General features: G+C 42.8%; 1 protein-coding gene across 2 annotated transcripts in view; it reads right to left on the reverse strand.

Annotated features, from left to right (window-relative positions):
* The window catches only part of LOC117367590 (amiloride-sensitive sodium channel subunit alpha-like), a 267,236-nt gene that overhangs the window by 49,122 nt on the left and 197,994 nt on the right, over nucleotides 1-20,120 (reverse strand). For both annotated transcript variants that reach the window (XM_033960281.1, XM_033960282.1), the window contains exons 4-7: nucleotides 7,184-7,347; nucleotides 2,177-2,281; nucleotides 1,657-1,777; nucleotides 1,368-1,440 (exon numbers count right to left, since the gene is read on the reverse strand). In XM_033960281.1, coding sequence (XP_033816172.1) covers nucleotides 1,368-1,440; nucleotides 1,657-1,777; nucleotides 2,177-2,281; nucleotides 7,184-7,347 — 463 coding nt within the window. The remainder of the gene's footprint in view (nucleotides 1-1,367; nucleotides 1,441-1,656; nucleotides 1,778-2,176; nucleotides 2,282-7,183; nucleotides 7,348-20,120) is intronic.

Here is a 20,120-nt window from a genome sequence, read left to right on the forward strand (position 1 = left end):
GATCTCTGCTCCACTAGAAAACCTTTAAGTTGCTCCAGGGTGTCACACACAAAAGGGCCAGAGTCAGTGTGGACACACACTCGTGGGAAATAGCACTGCAAAACAGAGACCCTGATTCCACAGTTCAGAGCAATAGGGAGCCAAGGCCTTCCGGCTAGCAGCCACCACACGGGAGAAATTATTGAACAATAGGCTCCAAACTCCCTCGTGCTCCAGAGCACCAGCCCTGTGATACAGTGCCATGATTTTGTCCTTAAGAGCTGCGTTGAAAAAACAGGCTATAACGGGTCATGGTTTGGTGTCTCCTGATCTCTGAGGACCCACCCAGTGCACTCACTCCACCATTGCCAGGGACCCCACCAGGTCCAGACTCACCAGACCAGGCAACCACTGCTCCACCAGGGGCCACAGCTCTGCATCCCAGATTTTCTCGCAAAGGCCCACGATGCGCAGGTTGTTCCTGCGGCCCCAGTTCTCCTGGTCTTCAATGCGGGCCTCCAGCGAAGTGCACCGAGTCTCCAGGGCTTGTATGCAGGCAGCAGCCTGAGCTGCAGTATCTTCTTACGCAGAGACCCTGTTTTCGAGGTGGGTGATTTGCGCTCCCTGGCGTTCCATGCAGTCTTTAAAGTCATCGACGGAGGCCTGAAACTTAGAGAATTTATCATCAATTAGGGCAGAAAGATGCTTGGTGAGCTCCCTCATAGTCTCCTCCTGCAGTGTGACCATTGTGCGTGCGGGTGTTCCTGGTGCCACCATCTTTGGTGATAGCATGGTCTGCTTAAGCTTAGCCAGCTGCAAATTTTTAGAGGGCATAACCCAGCCACAGCTCGCAGGAACTGCTCCAAAAGCTCTGTCAGCAGATTCCTCAGCTTGCAGGGAACAAAATACACCTCAATAGCCGTTGTCCAAGAGTCACATGGGGGCTATAATTAGCTGAATGAGTGGGGACGTTGCGGAGCAAGAGCAGAGAGCCACCGCTCAGCTAAGCTTCATCACGTGACTCCAAGACATTCTTGATCAGTCAGTTTTTTTAAAACTTAGTTTGTGTATTTATCTTCCCCCTTTAAGGACCTCACTACTTGTTATATCCCATTCACTTCCTGACTAAATTACAGCATTCAGTCTGTTAGATTAAGGCACTGATCATGAAGTGAGATTGTCTGTTCCTTCTGAAAGTGTCCTGCACTGAGATAGCTATGGTATATGACTACTACAACTTGTCGTTTTTATAGGAGTTTTGTATGTGGTAATATCTTAAAACATCCAACAGTACATGAGAGTTTGGGGTGGGGAAGGGGATTCTCTTAGGCCGTGTTGCAGCTACTCTAGAAGTATCTACATTTGCAATGAAGAGTTACAGAACTTACGTGCACTGCAGTGGGCAATGACAATTCAGATCATCGTGGGCAAATTTGAATTCATAATGTTCGACACAGTCTCCTAGGAATAAGAGAAAAGCTTCTAAACAATAGTGACATAAAGACTGAATTATATTTGGTCTCTTTCTTTTCAATTAATTGATTCCAAAATGGTGAAAAGGTAATACAACTATTTGCAATTATGAATCGTATTTGAAAAATGCTTTCCATTCATGGGTGGGGTCCTTCCATTTCTTGATTCCTCAATAAAACAGCAAAACATTTTTTTTTAACTTACTGACTCCATGAGTGCTGAGGTTGCACTTGGGATAGTGCAGTTCTTTGGGTGAGGCAAATTCCCAGTGACTGCAACCACAGTTCTCCATGATGCTTTGCTGAGCGCAGGTCCGTTTGCAAGCCTAAGGGAAACAAAGGAACTGCTTGAAAGAACAAAAGAGCTAGTGACTTATTACAAATCCTTCTCAACCCCAGTGGATGTGTGGATACTCAGGTTTAGTCCTCAGAGGTCATGAACTGGTCTTGTTTTCATGATAACCATGCCATGCAAATTATTTTCTCAGTCACAAAATGTTTCTTTATTTTTATAAGATCCCATGTCTGCAAAAACATCTGATGAATATTCATGTTGGAGAATCTACAAATACAGCTGTTTCTGTTCCTTAGTGAGAAAATACAACATCCCCTACAATGCTCTTCTAGGTTCCATTCCATGGGCATATAGTATTTTCACGTGTAGAAAAGTACCTTAGACAAAAGGTACTATATGTTTGTTATACGTATAAACTCATAATCCGTACCTCTCTCGTGTAACTTGCTCCATAAATATCCTTGTAGAAGTTTTTAATGTTCTCTCCTTCAGTGCACTGATTTTCATATGGGGATTTCAGCCTCTTAATATGAACCTGCAAATAGAGTATGACAAGAAGCAGCTTTGGTAATGCCTCTTACACACATTTCAAATGTTCCTGGAGTAGGATTGGAGCAGCCAATCAGATTGTTCAATTACATGGCATTTCCCCACTTCAATATCTGATATAGCATCAACGCAGAGGAACTGCTGCTGCACTGTTCAGTGCAGAGTCAAAGTCAAATTTCCTGAGTGGGGTTTTTTTTTCCCCCCTTTAAATTTATGACACTTCTACTGAAAATGTCTGTGGCACTATAGAGATTGTTTATCAGTTAAAAGTGATAGCCCTAATTATTACATTGGGAATATTCTACAGGGGTTTAAGGCATCTAGAAGTAAAAAAAAGAAAAGAAACTCAGGGCTGGATTTAGGAACATGCTTGGGGTGCCAAATTATGAAGACAATAATGGGTAACCAAGGCTGCCCCGTTGAACTTAAGACTGTAATGAGAGATTAAGAATTATAAATTATAGGGTGAATCCTCAGTGTGAGGATCAGTTGCATGGAATATTGCTACTCCTTGGGTTTTGACCAATTACTAGTGACCTGGATTGGCCACCGTTAGAACGGGCTACTAATGGACCATTAGTCTGACCCAGTAAGACTTTTCTTATGTTCTTATGAGCTTGAAAGAACAAAACCCCAACAAGAGACCCCTCTATTGCTCCAAGTTAGAGAGTTGCACGGAAAAACAAATCCCACCCGTCCCCGCCAGAATCCTGCCTATCCCCATCTGTCCCCGCCAGAATCTCCTCCGTCCCCACCCATCCCCATGAGGAATCCCCTTTGACTTTGTCCATCCCTGCGAGGAATCACCTCCGTCCCCCTCATAAAATTACCTGTCCCCATAAAAAGCAGCAATTACTTCTAACAGTTTTGATTTTAGTTTTTACAGATAATTCAAAACAAAGACATCTGCCAGAACAGGCACATCACACACACATGAGTTGTGCCTATAATCCCCCCACAGCCCTCCACAACACAAGCCTGGTGTTCTAGTGGGCCATCCCCCTCTGACACCCCCCTGGCAGCAAGCTTCCGCCCCAACAGTCTCCCACAGCCCCCCCCCCCACACACATAAACCTGGTGGTCTAGTGGGCCATCTCCTCCTGAACCCCCTTTGTACCTTTTTAGAAGACTGGCAGGAGGGAAACTCTATAAATGAATATGAATGGGACATGAAGTAGACCTCTGCAGTGTAAGAAAGAATGAATAAAGATTATATGAGTGAGGTAACCCCTTTGCTAAATAAATGTCTTATAGTTAAAAGGTGGTCCTGGAAATGTGTATGAGTGTGCTTGAAGAGAAATATTGTGAAGCTCTGGAACTGAATGAATGTTTCAGCCAGGGCTAGCAATGCAGGTGAGCTACCGTGTTTCCCCGAAAATAAGACCTACCCTGAAAATAAGCCCTAGCATGATTTTTAAAGGTGTTCCTAATATAAGCCCCATCCCAAAAATAAGCCCTGATAATGTCAGTGACACAAAACAGGGAAGGACCCGGCAGGGAAGGCCGTAAAGCAGCCTGTTCAGAGTGCTGCCGCTGCTGTTTGGAGCGGAGGTATGTCAGTCTCGCGGTGGGAGGGTCGGCAGTCTGCTGTGCAGGGGGATGGGACGAAGGGATGGAAAGATGCTGCGCAAGGGGATACATCAGATGGTCTGCGGGGTTCAGCTGCATGAGGGATGGAAGAGAGGGATAGAAAGATGCATAAAGGGATGGGTGAGAGGGGAGGAAAGATGCTGCATATGGGATGGAAGAAAGGAAAGAGGAAGAATTGGGATGGAGGTGAAGAAGGGAGAGATGATCGTTGTAAATGAAAAAAATAAGACATCCCCCAAAATAAGCCACAAATTAATATGACACTGTCTTATTTTCGGGGAAACACGGTAGCTGGGCTATTGCAAAGGTTTAATGCTATTAAGCAGCCCAGAGCTTGGATATTTCAGAAGCACTTTAAAATGGGAACTAGGGAGGGATAAAAGACCATCTTATCAATAAGGGTGGAATGGTTCTCTTCACACTGACCAGGCTCAGAGACAGGTCAGTCATGAGAAAGTGTGTTTTAAGGAAGTCAGGTGAAGGGTTTCCTGAGCTAGTACCCCATAATATCTTTAAGGGTATTGAGAGAAGAGGTATAGAGCTGGGTGGCTTAGGGCCTGCCTAGTAGCCTTCAGGTTCAAGCCTGAAGTCCAGGGATAAAGTGCTACCAGAACTGTGTTGAATAAAAGCAGCTAAACCACATGTGAGAAGCAGCTATTCTGATAGAAGCTGAATGGACATGTTGAACATTGTTTGATAGTTTTATCTTTTCTTCACCTATGAACTCAATTTTAATGTGGCTATACATAAAATAACAATCAGCTTATATCTCACAGAACCATAAAGTTCTATGTGGTTTACAAAAAGTAAGATGTACAATTAAATGAAAAAGTTAGTTACCCAAATATTTAACAAATAAGTGTGTTTTTAAATGTCTCCTAAATTCCAGATAAGAACTGGAGGACATAATCCAACAATCCAAATCCTTGCCCCATAAAGTTGCCTGGTAAGACAAAAGGTGTTGGTGAGTTTACAACCTTTTATGGGTGGAAAGACGAAATTCAAATGCAAACTTCTCCTGTATTTGTTAGTTGCAAAAGAAAAAAGATCAGTTAACTATTTAGGGATAAGACCAAACAAAACCCTATAACAAAAACAACTGGACTTGAACTTCACCCACACTTCCACTGGCAGCCAGTGCAATTCCCAAAAAAAGAGTGCTATATGGTCAAACTTCTTCAGACCAAAAATCAGTCTAATCGCAGCATTCTGAATTATGCGAAGTTGCTGCATATTTCTCTGAGACACTGCCAAATAGGCAATATTGCAGTAATCAAGTTGACTAAGTATAAGGGATTGCACCAAGAGTCTGAATGATGAAACATCAAAGTAAGCCCTAATGGATCGAAGGTTCCAGAGGGTGAAGAATCCCTTTCTGACCAAAGAGTCCACCTGATTCCTCATGGCCAGGCCCTGATCTAGTATCACACCCAATATCTTAATGGTTGGCTGAATAGAATAGTTATGTTTATTTATGATCAAAGATGTATCACTATCACATGGACGTGGAAAAGCAATAAAGAACTTTGTTTTTTTCTGAGTTCAGCTTTAATTTAAACAATCATCCACTGTTCCATTAACCCTAATACTCCTGCTACCTTAAGAGCTACTTCTGAGAGGGAGTCAGCAAAGGGGATGATGATCGTAATATCATCCGCGTAACTAAATAATTTTATCCCCAAGTGAGATAATCGAGAACTATAATTGAGCTCAGAGTTTGACTTGACAAGGAATAAGAGTCCTTACTTCCAGGGAGCACTAGATCATACGCTGGTGGTGAAGGCTGGGCCCTGCTCAACTAGCAGACCTGGGCCCCACCACAAAATTCATTGTGGATATCCTGAAAACCTGACTGGCTGGGTATGTTTGTTTTATTTATTTAATTTGTTGTCTATCCGATTTTCCCCAACGAGCTCAGAAAGGGTTACAAGTTAACATACATAGTATACAGACGAGTTACAATTTGCTATAGTAAAGTGTTTTCATCCTAACTTGACATATACAGAGGATCTAATTCAATATACATTTAAGTCTGAGTGTACATTTCTTCTTAACCTTACTGCATTGGGTGGGGGGATTAGGTGAGAAGGTAAGTTTTATTGCTTTCCTAAAGTTCAGAAGCCCTTCAAGGGATCTGATCTGTGGGGGCAGTTGATTTCAGTAGCGTGGTATGAAATGAAAGTAGGATAGTCATCTGGTGTTTTGAAGTTGAAGGGCACAACCAGGGAGTATTTGGAGACGTGTTTCCTCCTGGGAGCGGAGCAGCCTTTCGGGACATATGGAGGAAGCTTATCTAATATGTAGCCAGGTGCCATGTTGTGCAAAGGACTTGTACACTAGTATCAAGCCCTTGAAGACGTAGTGTTAGGCTATGGGTATCCAGTAGGCCAATGATAGAGCTTGGGAGACAGGGTCCTGGGTGCGTATGTTCTTTAGGAGTCTGATTGCTGTGTCCCAAGAATACCTCTGGCCTATGGACAGCTGGGGTTATAAAGCTGCCCTGGGTATGGTCTGGAAAATCATGGCAGCAATTATGGTTTATTTTCAATAAGTTATTTTTAATCTCTGAAGGCTATGTAGTACTGTACAGTACTGCAGCATAGGAAACACAACTGTGTGCTTCAGGGAAAGGGATTGGGACTTGTATACTGCCTTTTTGTAGTTTTACAACCACACTCAAAGCAGTTTACATACAGGTACTTCAAGCATTTTCCCTATCTGTCCTGGTGGGCTCACAATCTATCTAATGTACCTGGGGTAGTGGAGGATTAAGTGACTTGCCCAGGGTCACAAGAAACAGCACAGGGTTTGAACCCACAACCTCAGGGTGCTGAGGTTGTAGCCAGGACCAGTTTTAGACATGCTGGGGCTCAGGGCAGAAATTAAGGAGGGGGCCCTGTTTCTCACCCCACCTAATTTCCCCACTTTGGGCTCAGCACTCCCCATCCCAATCAGTTGTCTGGTTATTAGCAATATTTAATCTATACTAGCAAGAACAGATTCCCATGCCATTTGATATGAAAAGAAATATTTTCTAATAAGTATATATAGTTTACATACATATCTTCTTTTTTTCTACATATCTGCTATCTGGATACTCAGTGATGTTCCTTTCATTAATATCAAAATGCACAACATCTATGACATACTTTTTCTGTCTCACATCTGATAAACACCCCTCTTTGTTTTTCCAGAAGAAAACTAGGACAAGATCTTGGCATCATCTGGTCACATTGGCTTACTAAATGTTCCCTTGTTTATTCGCATTTTCATTTTACTGCTGCATCAGGAGATTTACCTTCATCATGCCAATGTCTGTCTCAGCTCCTGGTGGGATGTTCACCCCCTCATCCTCAGGAAAAGGCATCTGTGACTGATCATGAATCAACAGGCGGATGCCTGCAGCATGGGTCATACCTCTGATATATTCAATCTGCTGGATAAAGAGCTCCAGATGTAACCCTGTCATGCAAACAGCATATGAGAAGAAAAGGAGTCACCCTGGATCCATGGATGATCATTTGGGGTGAATATAGTTGCAACACTAACATTGAAGGCTAAAGATGGGAAACATATGTGACCCCTCTCATGGAAAATACCTTTGCAGTAAGCAGCAGAGGACTGTGCATTTTCCAGTGGGTCACTGAGGTTTCAGTTAGGTGTCAAAGTCCCTCCTCGAGGACCGCAATCCAGTCGGGTTTTCAGGATTTCCCTAATGAATATGAATGAGATCTATTTGCATGCACTGCTTTCATTGTATGCTAATAGATCTCATGCATATTCATTGGGGAAATCCTGAAAATCCGAATTGATTGCGGCCCTCAAGGAGGGACTGACACCCCTGCTCTACTGCCTGGGGAGTTGGGTTAGAGAAATTTGTGGAAAAAATGAAATTACTTAAACCTGATGATTGCTACCTCTGAATATATAAATAGTTGACTGTTAATATCTTTAAGCAAGTTAATAAACCATTCAAATTTATTCCAGTTACCTCTTGGTTCCTGCCTGTTCTTCATCTCAAGGGACAGGAGAGACTGAGGGCCGGATTCTACCGTATTTTACTACCCGATTATCACTGTGGTCTTTTCTGTGCTTTCTAGCAGCCTCCAATTATACTATGGAAATTTAGTACAAATGAGGTCATTACTATTAAAACTGTAGTATACCGAGGCCATTAATATTAAAATGACCTCTCTGGGTGATTCTCCAAAAGAAACACCTCTCCATTTATGAGGAATCAGGGTCAATATTTACTGGCAGGGTCTGAGCTCTCATAGTCTTACTTTCCAGTCAGTACCTGAGTATTAATTGGCTCAGGCACTGACATGAAAATAAAGCAGCTCAGACCCACCACCACCAATGGCCCCAATTCCTCCTAAATGGAGCCCCCCCAAAAAGCCTGGTGGTCTAGTGCCCCCACCATGACTGCTCCCCGCCGATGCCTCCCACCCCATGCGGAAGATTGGCAGAAGGAATGCCCATGCACTCCTGCCGTGAGGTTGGGGACCCCCTCTGAGAGCAAGCTCCCCACAACAATGCCCCACCACACCAATAATGGTGATCTATTGAGCATCCCTCCTGCCAGTCTTTGAAAAAGGTATGGGGGTCGGAGGGGGGAACAGCCCACTAGACCACCAGGTTTGGTGTGGTGAGGAGCTGTCGTGGGGGAGGGGGGGATCTTGCTGTCAGCAATAGCTCAGACTTTGCTGGATTGGCCACTTGATGGCTAAGATCCAAGCAACAAACTGCCCTCAAGATGGTCAACCAAATAGTGATGGAGCAATTCTTATTTATTTATAATTTTTCACAATAATTTCCAAACATGACACACTTGTACAAAAAGGTAGATTGAGCAAAAATATTTACTCAAACTATATGCTGAATCTATCTCAAGTCCTCAACTAAAGATCCAAGATTATACAGAGTGATTTCAAAGAAAGCAAAAGCTATCAGAAATTAACAATTCTCTAGATTACAGCTTAACTGTTGAGTGAGGGAAACTTTCCAAATATAATATCGGTCAGTATTAAACTTCTCTCTCAAGGCATTTAAGGGATATGAAACTAGACAACTGTAAGGGTTCAAGGAAAACATACTTTTGAGGACTGATATCTAATCACACTCTTGCAGGGAAATCTCAAATAGAAAACACCTCCCAGCTCAGTCACTGCTGGTCTTAAAATCAGAAACTGCCATCTCCTTTTTTGTGTGTCTCTCAAGACATTTGGAAACATCTGGATTTTGTGTCCCAAAAATTCTTTAGATCTATTTTTGAAGAACATTCTTAAAATCCATTCCTTATCTGGTTGCAAAGCAACCGTGAGCAAAAGTGTTGCTGGAGAAGCCATAGATGCATCAGATGTCTCCAATAAATTAGAAATTTATATTTAGATCCTCTAAGCCTCCAAAGCAATTCCTATCAATTACTTACTCCAAGAATCTTTGAGCCTCAGTCCCATCACTCTCCCGCCTCAAAATGCTTTCACTGCGGTGAGCTTTACGTGGTCATTTCCTCACTGGCTCATTTCTATTTAATTTTTTCATAGTTTTCTCCATTAGTTTAAAAGTGCCTTGTGCATTTTGCTTTTGCTACTCTTTATCTATTTAACTTCCTTTAAAGTGCTTAGTGCTTACCCAGTTCATTCATTTCATAAATATTCATAAAAGTTCATAAATATGTTGTAAAGATGTAAAATATATCCAAAAGACTTAGCTGTATCGTTTACTCCTTCTATCTTCTTTACAGTTTTTTAGTTCTGACTTGCTCGGCTTGGGAAGGTTTGACCCGACATGTTTCGCTTACTGCTGTTTCAAGGGTCCTCCCATAACCGCCCATGGTGATCCACCTCTTCCAAATTTTAAATTTAAATTTTTGATCCTTGATCCTAGGTCGGGACTGGGAGGGTATGCAAGACCTTCTAGTCCCTAAGAAATCAGGAAAGGATTTTAAAAATCCTAGTAAACTTCTCAGAAGCTCAAAAGAGCACTAAGTAAGGGAAAGGACTCTTATATTCATAGCCTGCCTCCTCCAGCATAGAGAAGAAAAGAGTCCAGCCACAAAGAATTCCAAAGAATCCAAAGGAAAGTAGAGAGATAAATCATGGGAAGTGAAGGATCGGGGACACAATGTTAACAAACATAAAAAGATAAAATTTATAGGGATGGTATAATCTTATGATTTTTGCTGATGTATATGGGATCTTTATGTTGTGCAAATTTTGAAATATGTATGTAATACTGTGAGCCGCTTTGGATACAGGTGAAAAATGTTTTTAAATAAAGAAAAGGAAAAAAAAGGATCCTCCTGAAAATTTGCACATGCGAAAGCGATCTCTTAATAAGGCAGAATTCCTACACTCGGTCTGAGGGGGAGATTATGTGATGAGATGTACCTTCCATTACCAAAATCCTCAGACCTAAAGGGTTTATACTGGGAAACTACTATAAAAATATAGCATGGGTTTAGCCCTGGGAAAAGGCACCATTGAAGAAGCTCATTTGCATATTAATTTGCTTATAGAGAAGCCACCCCTTTGAAGGGATGATCAGGACCCCAGCAAGAGGGGGGGGGGAGAGAACCCCCTCAACTGTGGAATACAACGAAATTTGATCTCAAGGAAAAAACCCAAAAGACTTCCAAACTCTTTACTAAAAGAAATCACAGTAATGTCCAACCTTTTTCATATAGAGGCCACAGTGTGAACATAACATAACATCGTACTTCTTAACCGTGTAACCATAAGTCCTACACGGTTTACAAAAGATTATAAACAATAGACAATTTAATGATGGCAGGAAAATTATTTGACCAAGTATTTTGAAAAAAAGATAAGTTTTCAATTGAATTCTGAAATGTTTATGAGAACAAGCTCCATGCAATAGTGAACAAAATTCTCTATCGTGGGAAGCCGCGTGAAATGCTAGAGTATGGTCAAGAAATTTCTTGCTTTTACAGCCCTGTACTGGTGGAAAAGTAAACAGGGCATGAGATCTCCTACACAAGAAAGCTCTGAGGGCCACCTAAAGATTTCAAGCTTACACATACTACCGATTTTGTAAACTTCTTTGACCTGCTTGTTCAGACTGGGTATTAAATATTAAACATTAATATTACTTGTAATATCGATTCTACAACATTTCAGTAACATATTTTAAAAACTCACTTTATTTTGAATTGTCAACAGAAGCAAAATTCCATAAAGGAGACATAGGAGCAAACTTTTAAAAATGATTGGGGGTGCTCAACCCAATGGAAATTACCCCTCTGTGGACACAGTTAAGCAGCTTGCTCAATATTGGGGGTGCTCAAGCACTCACAGCACCTACAGAGCTGGCTCCTATGCTTAAGAGTTACTATATCAAGCAAAACTTAAATGAACACATTTACAGGATCTGAAGAGCATTTCAGTCAACTGTTTGAGGGCTGAAATGAAGGACTTTGAGGGCCACATGCAGCCCTGGAGCTATACATTGGAGACCACTGGTATACATTAATGCCTTTCTCTCCGCAGCAGTCCTTACTGGTCTCTGGCCTGGCCCTGGGCACAGAGTTACCAGCATAGTCTCTAGTAAGCATGCAAGGCTAGCCTAGAGTTACCATATTTGTGAAGACAAAAAAAAAGAGGACACATGACCTTGCCCATACTCAACCCACAGTCCTCCCCACACTCAACCCATTTCCTTGGTCCCTCTTCTCAACCTCTGTACTCTTTTAGTGCTTCTCTCTCTCCCTTCCTCCAATCTTCCTCCCCCATAGTGTGCTGTGCTCTCTCTCTCTCTCTTTCTCTTCTTCTAAACTCCTTTTCTGTGTGTGCTTTCTTTCTTTCTTTCTCTTTCTAACCCCCAATCCCCTATGGGTGCCCCTCTCTCTCCTTTCAACCTCCTCTCCTGCTGATTCTGTCTCTCCCTTCCCATCCAACACTACCCTACTCGATGTTCTTTTCTCCTGCACTCCCTCCTTTCGATAATGCTTCTCCAGTGATCCCTCCCTCCCTCCATGCTGTTTCTCCAGTTCCCTACTTCCATCCAGTTGCAGTAATTTAATCTTCAGTCAGCTGGTGGCAGCAGCAACAAGGTGAACCTGCTACTGCTGGCCTGCCCCAGAAGCTACTTCTCTGCAACAACTTCCTATTCCCACATAGATGGGACTTGCAGAGAGGCAGCTTCTGGGGCAGGCCAGCAATAGCAGGCTCACCTTGTTGCTGCTACCGCCGGCTGACTGAAGATTAAATTACCAAGGCTGGCCGGGAAGGAGGTAGGTGGGGGAGTTGGGAGAGCTGGCTAAACCCAGACAGACTCCTTCATTTTTCAAAGGACATCCTGGCACCCAGACAGTCCTCAAAAAAGAGCAGCTAGCTAGGTCAAAATTCAAATTTCCAGGTTCCAAGCTGAAATTGGACTACCTGAACAAGGTAGTTGCAGTTTCTCAGCTTCAGGGTGGCGGTATCTGCAGTGAGCATTGCTACTTTTCTCTGAGCCTTCTTAACCTAACTCTGTCCTGGTCTTTTATATTTCCTGGGTCGTACTCTGCTGGCTCTGCCCCTCTTATGTCACTTCCCCTTAGGAATGATCCTGGCATTTTAAGGTAGCTCTGACACTGTGAGGGAGTGTTTTTAAGGGGAAGTGGCAGCATCCTATAGATCAGTGTTCTTCAACCTTTTGACACCTATGGACCGGCGGAAATAAAATAATTATTTTGTGGACCTGCACCGGTCCACGGATTGGTAGTTGAAGATCACTGGGCTAAGTCGTGCCCATCTCCGCCTCATAATAGTACTAATTGTAACACCATTTTTTCCATTCATTTTTCATATATACACACAATATAATTGTATTAACAATACATAATGGTTAACCACAAAATTAAAATACACAAAGCACACTATGCTTTTTAACATTCATTCCTACCAAAAAACAGATAACCCCATGCAAATGCAGGACCAAAAACTAAAAGTACTAATATTTACAAACAAACCCTAAGATGCAAGACTCTGCAAGCAATACAACCCCAGAGGAAAAGAAACAAATGCATTTCTTCCTGAACAGACAAATCAATCACTAAATAAAATCCTGAACAGACAAATCAATCACTAAATTAAAAAAAATAAAAGCATTTCCCCTACTGTTGTTGTCTCTCTCCCTCCATGTGCGTTGCCTTCTGGACTGTCCCCCGGTGTTAGCTTCAGGCCGGTCCACGGTGCAATCAATGCGGCGTCTTCGGGCCAGCTCTCTGAGTGCTACATTGCACAAAGCTGTGGGCAGTGGCTTTTCACGTGCGTTGCACGTTTCTTCTGGAAGCCTTCCCTCTGATGTTGCGACTTCAGAGAGAAGACTTCCAGTTCAGGCGCAGGACACGGGTAGGAGCCTTTTCCCAAGGCTTTGTGCACTGCAGCACTCGGGGACCCGGCATGAAGATGCCGCGTTGATCGTACCATAGACCGGTGGCTGAAGAATGCTATCTTGGGCCCGATGGACTTGCCAGTCCTATGGACTGGCAGAAAATTTCTGTGGACCGGCACCAGTCCATGGATCAGCAGTTGAAGAACACTGCTATAGATTTCCTCACAGGCAGACTGAATGGACCATGCAAGTCTTTCTCTGCTGTCATTTACTATGTTACTATGTAATACTTTAAACTACTGTGAAGAATAATTATATGGTGAGAGGACTCTTAACTAAAATTCAATTCACTTATAGAAACATAGAAACATAGAGTATGACAGCAGAAAAGGGCCGACGGCCCAACAAGTCTGCCCACTCAAGAACGCTCCCTCCCTCGAGAATCCATCTTTTAAGCATTCCTCTGGAGCGACCCCACCTGTCTGTCCCATCGTCAAGCGTGTTACTGGCCTCGACTACCTGACGTGGAAGACCATTCCATCGATCAATTACCATTTCGGTGAAGAAGTATTTCCTGGTGTTCCCATGAAATCTTCCCCCCCTGAGTTTTGGTGGATGCCCTCTTGTTGCCGTGGGACCCGTAAGAAAAAAGATTTCTTCCTCCACCTCAATGCGGCCCGTGATGTATTTAAATGTTTCTATCATGTCCACCCTTTCTCTGCACTCTTCGAGAGAATATAATCGCAGCCTGCTCAGACGTTCTTCATATGGGAGATCTTTAAGTCCTGAGACCATCCTAGTGGCCATTCGCTGAATCGACTCCATTCTCTTCACATCTTTTTGATAATGTGGCCTCCAAAACTGAATACAGTACTCTAGGTGAGGTCTCACCATGGATCTGAATAACGGCAGTATGACTTCAGGCTTTCGGCTGATGAAGCTCCTTCTGATGCAACCCAGCATTTGTCTATCCTTTGTTGAAGCTTTCTCCACCTGACTGGCAGCTTTCATATCTTCCCAGAGGATTACGCCCAAGTTCCGTTCTGCTACAGTTCTTGTTAGGTTTTCACCATTCAGGGTGCATGTTCTGCATGGATTTCCGCTACCAAGGTGCATTACCTTACATTTTTTGGCATTAAAATTCAGTTGCCAAGTACTGGACCATTGTTCCAGTAAAAGTAGGTCCTGCTTCATAGTGTCGGGCATGGTTGCGCTGTCAGGTTTTGCTGCGCTGCCCACAACGTTGCATAGTTTAGCGTCATCGGCAAATAATGTAATTTTGCCTCGAAGTCCCTGAGGCAGATCCCTTACAAAGATATTAAATAGTATCGGGCCCAGGACCGAGCCCTGTGGTACTCCACTGGTCACTTCCGACGTTTTTGAGGGAATACCATTTACCATCACCCTTTGAAGTCTGCCGCTAAGCCAGTCTTCTACCCATGCAGTCAGTGTTTCTCCTAGGCCCATCGTAATGTAATGTAATGTAATGTAATTTATTTCTTATATACCGCTACATCCGTTAGGTTCTAAGCGGTTTACAGAAAATATACATTAAGATTAGAAATAAGAAAGGTACTTGAAAAATTCCCTTACTGTCCCGAAGGCTCACAATCTAACTAAAGTACCTGGAGGGTAATAGAGAAGTGAAAAGTAGAGTTAGAGGAAAAATAAAAATAAAATAAACATTTTAACAAGACAGCATTGATCTAAATACTTTGGAAGGTAGAAGAGAGGAGAGAAAGGAATAGAAGCAGAAGGGGGAGCCGTTGAACAGTAGAATTCTGGAGAAATTTAAATGATAGAAATAGAACAAAACAAAGACAAAAGGCAAAACAATAGATAAGATTAAAGATAAATCATAAGCTGGAAAGAAAAATAAAATAAAACTTTGTCTTCAATCCACGGTTTCAGCGTCAGTGATGAAGTGGAGCAAGTAAGTTTAGGAGGAGCGATTGACGTTTCCAGAAACGTGTTCATCTTATTCAATAACCTACGGTGTGGGACACTATCAAAAGCCTTACTGAAGTCTAAATACACGATGTCCAGGGACTCTCCCCATCCAGTTTTTTTTTTACCCAGTCAAAGAAGTTTATCAGATTGGATTGACAAGACCTTCCCTTCGTAAAGCCATGCTGGTGGGGATCATTCAGAATCGTGTCCAATCTGTTTTTAATCAACGTTTCCATAAGTTTACATACTATTGATGTGAGACTCACTGGTCTGTAATTTTCAGCCTCTGACCTGCATCCCTTTTTGTGGAGCAGAATAACGTTGGCAGTTTTCCAGTCTTCACACCTTTATTGAAAGGCTTAATTGGCTACTGGTAAAATATTGTTTCTTCTGCTATCTTTAAAGTGATACGCCTTAATATCCCCTGGTATCTGACTCAGGTGCTGAAAGTATATGAACTAGGTTGAGCCCTGAGGTCAGAGGGGACACTGCAGGTAGTTAGTGAAAGGTTAATAAACATACATTATGCAAAAATGAGGGCTTCAGTAATCTCAGTGGCAGGGGTTCTATTATGGAATAATCTGAAAGGGTCACTTAGGATGCACTCTGATATTCAAAGATTTAAAAAAGTGTTAGACGACATTATTTGTAGAGGCCTTTTCTTGAAAGTCATTCATTTGTAATAATATTATTGGAGAGATTTTAATATTTATTAACATTTGTTGTATTGTTTCTAAATTGTGTATAATTGTGGCCTAATTTCCTTGTGAACCACTTAGGTCTTAAAGAGGGTATAAGTACTTAAATAAATAAATAAAATAAATCTGTGTTTTAGGACTACTGTTTTCAGTCATTAGCGAAAACAAAAAACTCTACCAGGTCAGAACTTTTGTTGCTGTGCCAGACAACTGTGGATTGGTTTTGATTCATTTTCAGTGGAAGTGCCTATAGGGGATGGGATTTGATATACTGCCTCTCTCAAAGTGGTTTACATATTTTAGACAGGCACTCAATTTGTACCTGGGACAATGGAGGGTCAAGTGACTTGCCTAGAGTCACAAGGGGCTGCAGTGGGAATTGAACCTGGTTCCACTGGTTCTCAGGACTTGGCATTAACCACCAGGCTATTCATCCACTCAGTTGCATGAATAGTTTTATACATACAAAGATATGGGTGTAGAAGGGGCATTCTGGACTGGGGCCTCCTCTATATGGATATGCACAGTTATCAGGCACCACACCTGCAAACACACTTCATTCTGCACAACCGCACACGAACAACCAGAAACAAAAATATCTTTGCATACCCAAAGATCACAGGCTGCAGATCCTTCCTGGATAGAACCATCATGTTCCAAGCGAATAGACAGCAAGCCTGGCTGAGAAACTGCATAAATGAACCCAAACTGACCTACAACGCATTCCAAAAATCAATTAAAACCACCCTATTCGACAAATTCATTGACTAAACAGACGACCCTCTCTCACTATGATATTCCCCGCTGTAAACGCTAACTCAATCTCTCAGGTAACTCCAATTTTCATGTATTCTTTAACCATGGAACTCCAATTAGTATGTAACTTTTCTATTTATACTTCCTGTTATCCGCTGACTTGCCAGCCTTCTTTCAATGTGAACCGTCTAGAAGTCGCTTGACTATGGCGGTATAGAAAAATAAAGTTATTATTATATTGGGCTAGACATACCAGGTATACAGCCAAAAGTATATGCTAGAAAAATAGGTGCCCATATGTAGGCATGTATTTTCATCAGTAGACACTATCCCCCTAAAGCTACATAGTATGCCACAAGTTAGGTGCTCAAACAGGTGTACACTGCAGTTAGATGCATAACTGCTCTATTCTATAAGTTAAAAGAGAAACAGGAAGTAAGAAAAAAGTGTCTAGAGAGTGACTTAAAAGTGTTTTATCACGTAACTGCAAAGAGGTGTGAATGTGGGTGAGCATGGGCAGATCACACGCTTAGGGGGGAATTCATCAAGCAAAATTAGGCTTAATGCACCTTTAATGTACATTAAGGGAATTTGCATGCATTCAGTTCTAAAACCCATTTATACTTAAGGGCTTTTAAGGCTAGATTCACATATCTGACTCCCTATGCCCAATCCGTGGCCGATCTGTGCAGGCCCGACCAATTCACAAAACAATAAAATTAAAATGAGGGCAATCGGAGGAACGCCCCCTCCGACCGCACAGATCGCTAGTGTGCGATCCCGATGCATGCGCAGACCATCTGTTTTCCTTGCAGATGGTCTGCGCATGTGTTCGGTGTTTGTTTTTGCTGGGTTTTTTTTTTTTTACTGGCCCTGAGTCTTCTGCTCTGGATGGGTGATCCCCGGCGTTGAAAAGCAGGCAATTTTTGACTCTCCTGCTCTCTGCCGCCCTTCCCCGCAGTGCAGCCCCACTTTAAAACCACGGGCTCGCACTGCAGGGAAGGGCGACAGAGAGCAGGAGAGTCGGGGCAGCAAGAGCAGGGCTCAGCTGGAAGGGGCAGAGAGAAGAGCGGCTCCATTCTCAGCTGTGAATTAGCAAAAGGCCTAGAAACACTGAAGAAGTTAGGGAGAGAGAAGTGGCAGAGAGCAGGAGAGTCGGGGTAGGCAGAGAGAGTCGGGGCAAGCAGAGAGCAGAAGAGTCAGGGGAGCCAGAGAGAGTCGGGGCAGGCAGAGAGCAGGTCACGGCAGAGAGCAGGAGAGTTGAGGGAGGCAGAAGAGCCGGGGAGCCAGAGAGAGAAGAGTCAGGGCAGACTGTACTCTGAGTGGAGACTCACCAAAGACAGAATCGGGGCAGAGAGCAGTTTTTTACACAAGCGACTGGTCCTCACCAGTCGCTTGTTCTTGATCAGCCAGCCTGTCAGTGTGTCAGGAAAAAAGGGTAGTGAATCACGTCCTTCCTGCTTTGCATACCGATTCCCCTCATTTGCATGCACGAATCAGGATCGGATCGCTACACAGGTTAGTGAATCGGGTCGGAGGGAAATCATGTCGCAAAGGGCTCGCAAATCGATCGGTACCCGATCGATTTGCTTAGTTAATCTAGTGTTTAATGTGCGCTAATTCCCTTAATATGTGTTAATGGATGTTAAACCCTAATGCTGCTTGATGAATTCCCACCTTAGGTACCAGACTTATTGAATACTGTGTTATGTGCTTAGGTGCCAAGGCCAAGTTTATTTATACAGTAGTTTGATATACCAACCATTGACATGTATCTGGTCAGTTTACAATGCTAAAAGTTTAAATTAAAATAAAAGTAAATTGGGCAATAACATTGACCTTGGATGAGACATAGACAAAATTAAACGAGAGGGACTGGGGAAAGGAAACATTCAAAATTACATTGAAGTTAAAAAAAAATTAAAGGGAGGTAAAGAGGGAGGTGGGAAGGATAAGGAGGAAGGGTAAATCGCTTCTTAAAACCAGTTCTCATTCATCGTTAGGTAAAATGGGAAGGGTCTGATATTGTAGTTTGGAAAGCGTCCTGATATAGGAAGGTTTTAAGTTTTGTTTTGAATTTGTCGAGGGAGATTTCGAGGTGGAGGTGTGTTGGTAGAGCATTCCAAAGAAAGGGGCAGTTGCAGAAAAGATGGTGTTTCATCATTACTTACCCATTGTTTTCATGTCCATTCCATAATTTATCTTGTCAATATGCCTATGTAAGTCTCTCCCCCTTGCTTTTAATATTGTAAAACACATTAGAATTTATGATAGGCATTTTAACCAATTTTATTTTATTTTATTTTTAATCTTTATTAATTTTTCAGTCTAAAAACAGTGCACAAAGGAATGCATACAAGTAATTTGATAAACAGCACTTAGATTCATCCATAAATACATGAGAATCCATTTTCTCCCCCTCCCACTCACCCTGAGGACCTGCCCAAGAAGTGGAAGTAGTGGGACCATTAGGAAATAGTGATCACAACATGATCCAATTCAAAGTGGAAAAAAAAAAAATAAAAAAAAATTTTTCATCATGAAGCCCCCTTCATGGCTCCTTCTCCTCCTGCTCTGCTCTTCTCCCCTCACCATCCCATGCTTGAAACCTCCTTCCCCCAATCTCCCCGACCCCTCCATTGATCTCAACATCTGCCCTGGCCTCAGAATCCTCACGTTGCTGCGCACCAGAAACCATCCCTCCAAAAAAAACCCTCGTAGAGTCAATCACGCATCCCTAAAACCTGTCCCCCCCGCAAATCTCCCCAATCTTGCATCTGACTCGCTTACCCCAGTCCCTACACTCTATTGCAACGCCAGATCTGCTTACAATAAGATTCAAATCCTGAAGGACCTACTTGAAGACTCTGACCCAGGATTCCTATGCATCACGGAATCTTGGATCACAAAAGATGACATATTTACACGGCTATCAAGGTCTCTTCTCTCCCAGATCTAACCGAAAAGGAGGAGGCCTGGCACTAATCTACAAATCATTCTTCGATGTCCAGCTCATCGAAAAGAGCAGCCACACCTCTCTAGAATCTCGGTCAATGACGAACTCCAACCTCACCCATTGGGTATCCTACTTCTCTACCGCCCTCCCACCCCTTGGAACAAATCCTCTGAGCTCGTTCTCGAAACCATATCAAATGCCTTCCTCAAATTTTAAAAACTTTTGATCATTGGGGACATTAATCTCCACCTTGATGACAACACCAACAAGGATACGATCGAACTAAAGAGCTTCCTTACCTCTCTCGGATTTTCCCCCCCTTCACCTTCCCCATCCCATGAAAAGGGACACACCCTAGACCTCATCAGTTTCCTGGACCTTACCACCTACAAAACCTCAGTCAGCGACATCATCTGGGAACAGGTCCCCTGGTCTGACCACTTCCTTGGGATCTTCCGCCTCCCCATTTTCATGTCGCACCTCGGGACCCCTCCCCGCTCCACTAATTCCATCACTTTTCGCAAAAAAATTTCAAG

The sequence above is a fragment of the Geotrypetes seraphini genome, chromosome 10 (assembly GCF_902459505.1).
Source record: "Geotrypetes seraphini chromosome 10, aGeoSer1.1, whole genome shotgun sequence".
Taxonomy (NCBI): domain Eukaryota; kingdom Metazoa; phylum Chordata; class Amphibia; order Gymnophiona; family Dermophiidae; genus Geotrypetes; species Geotrypetes seraphini.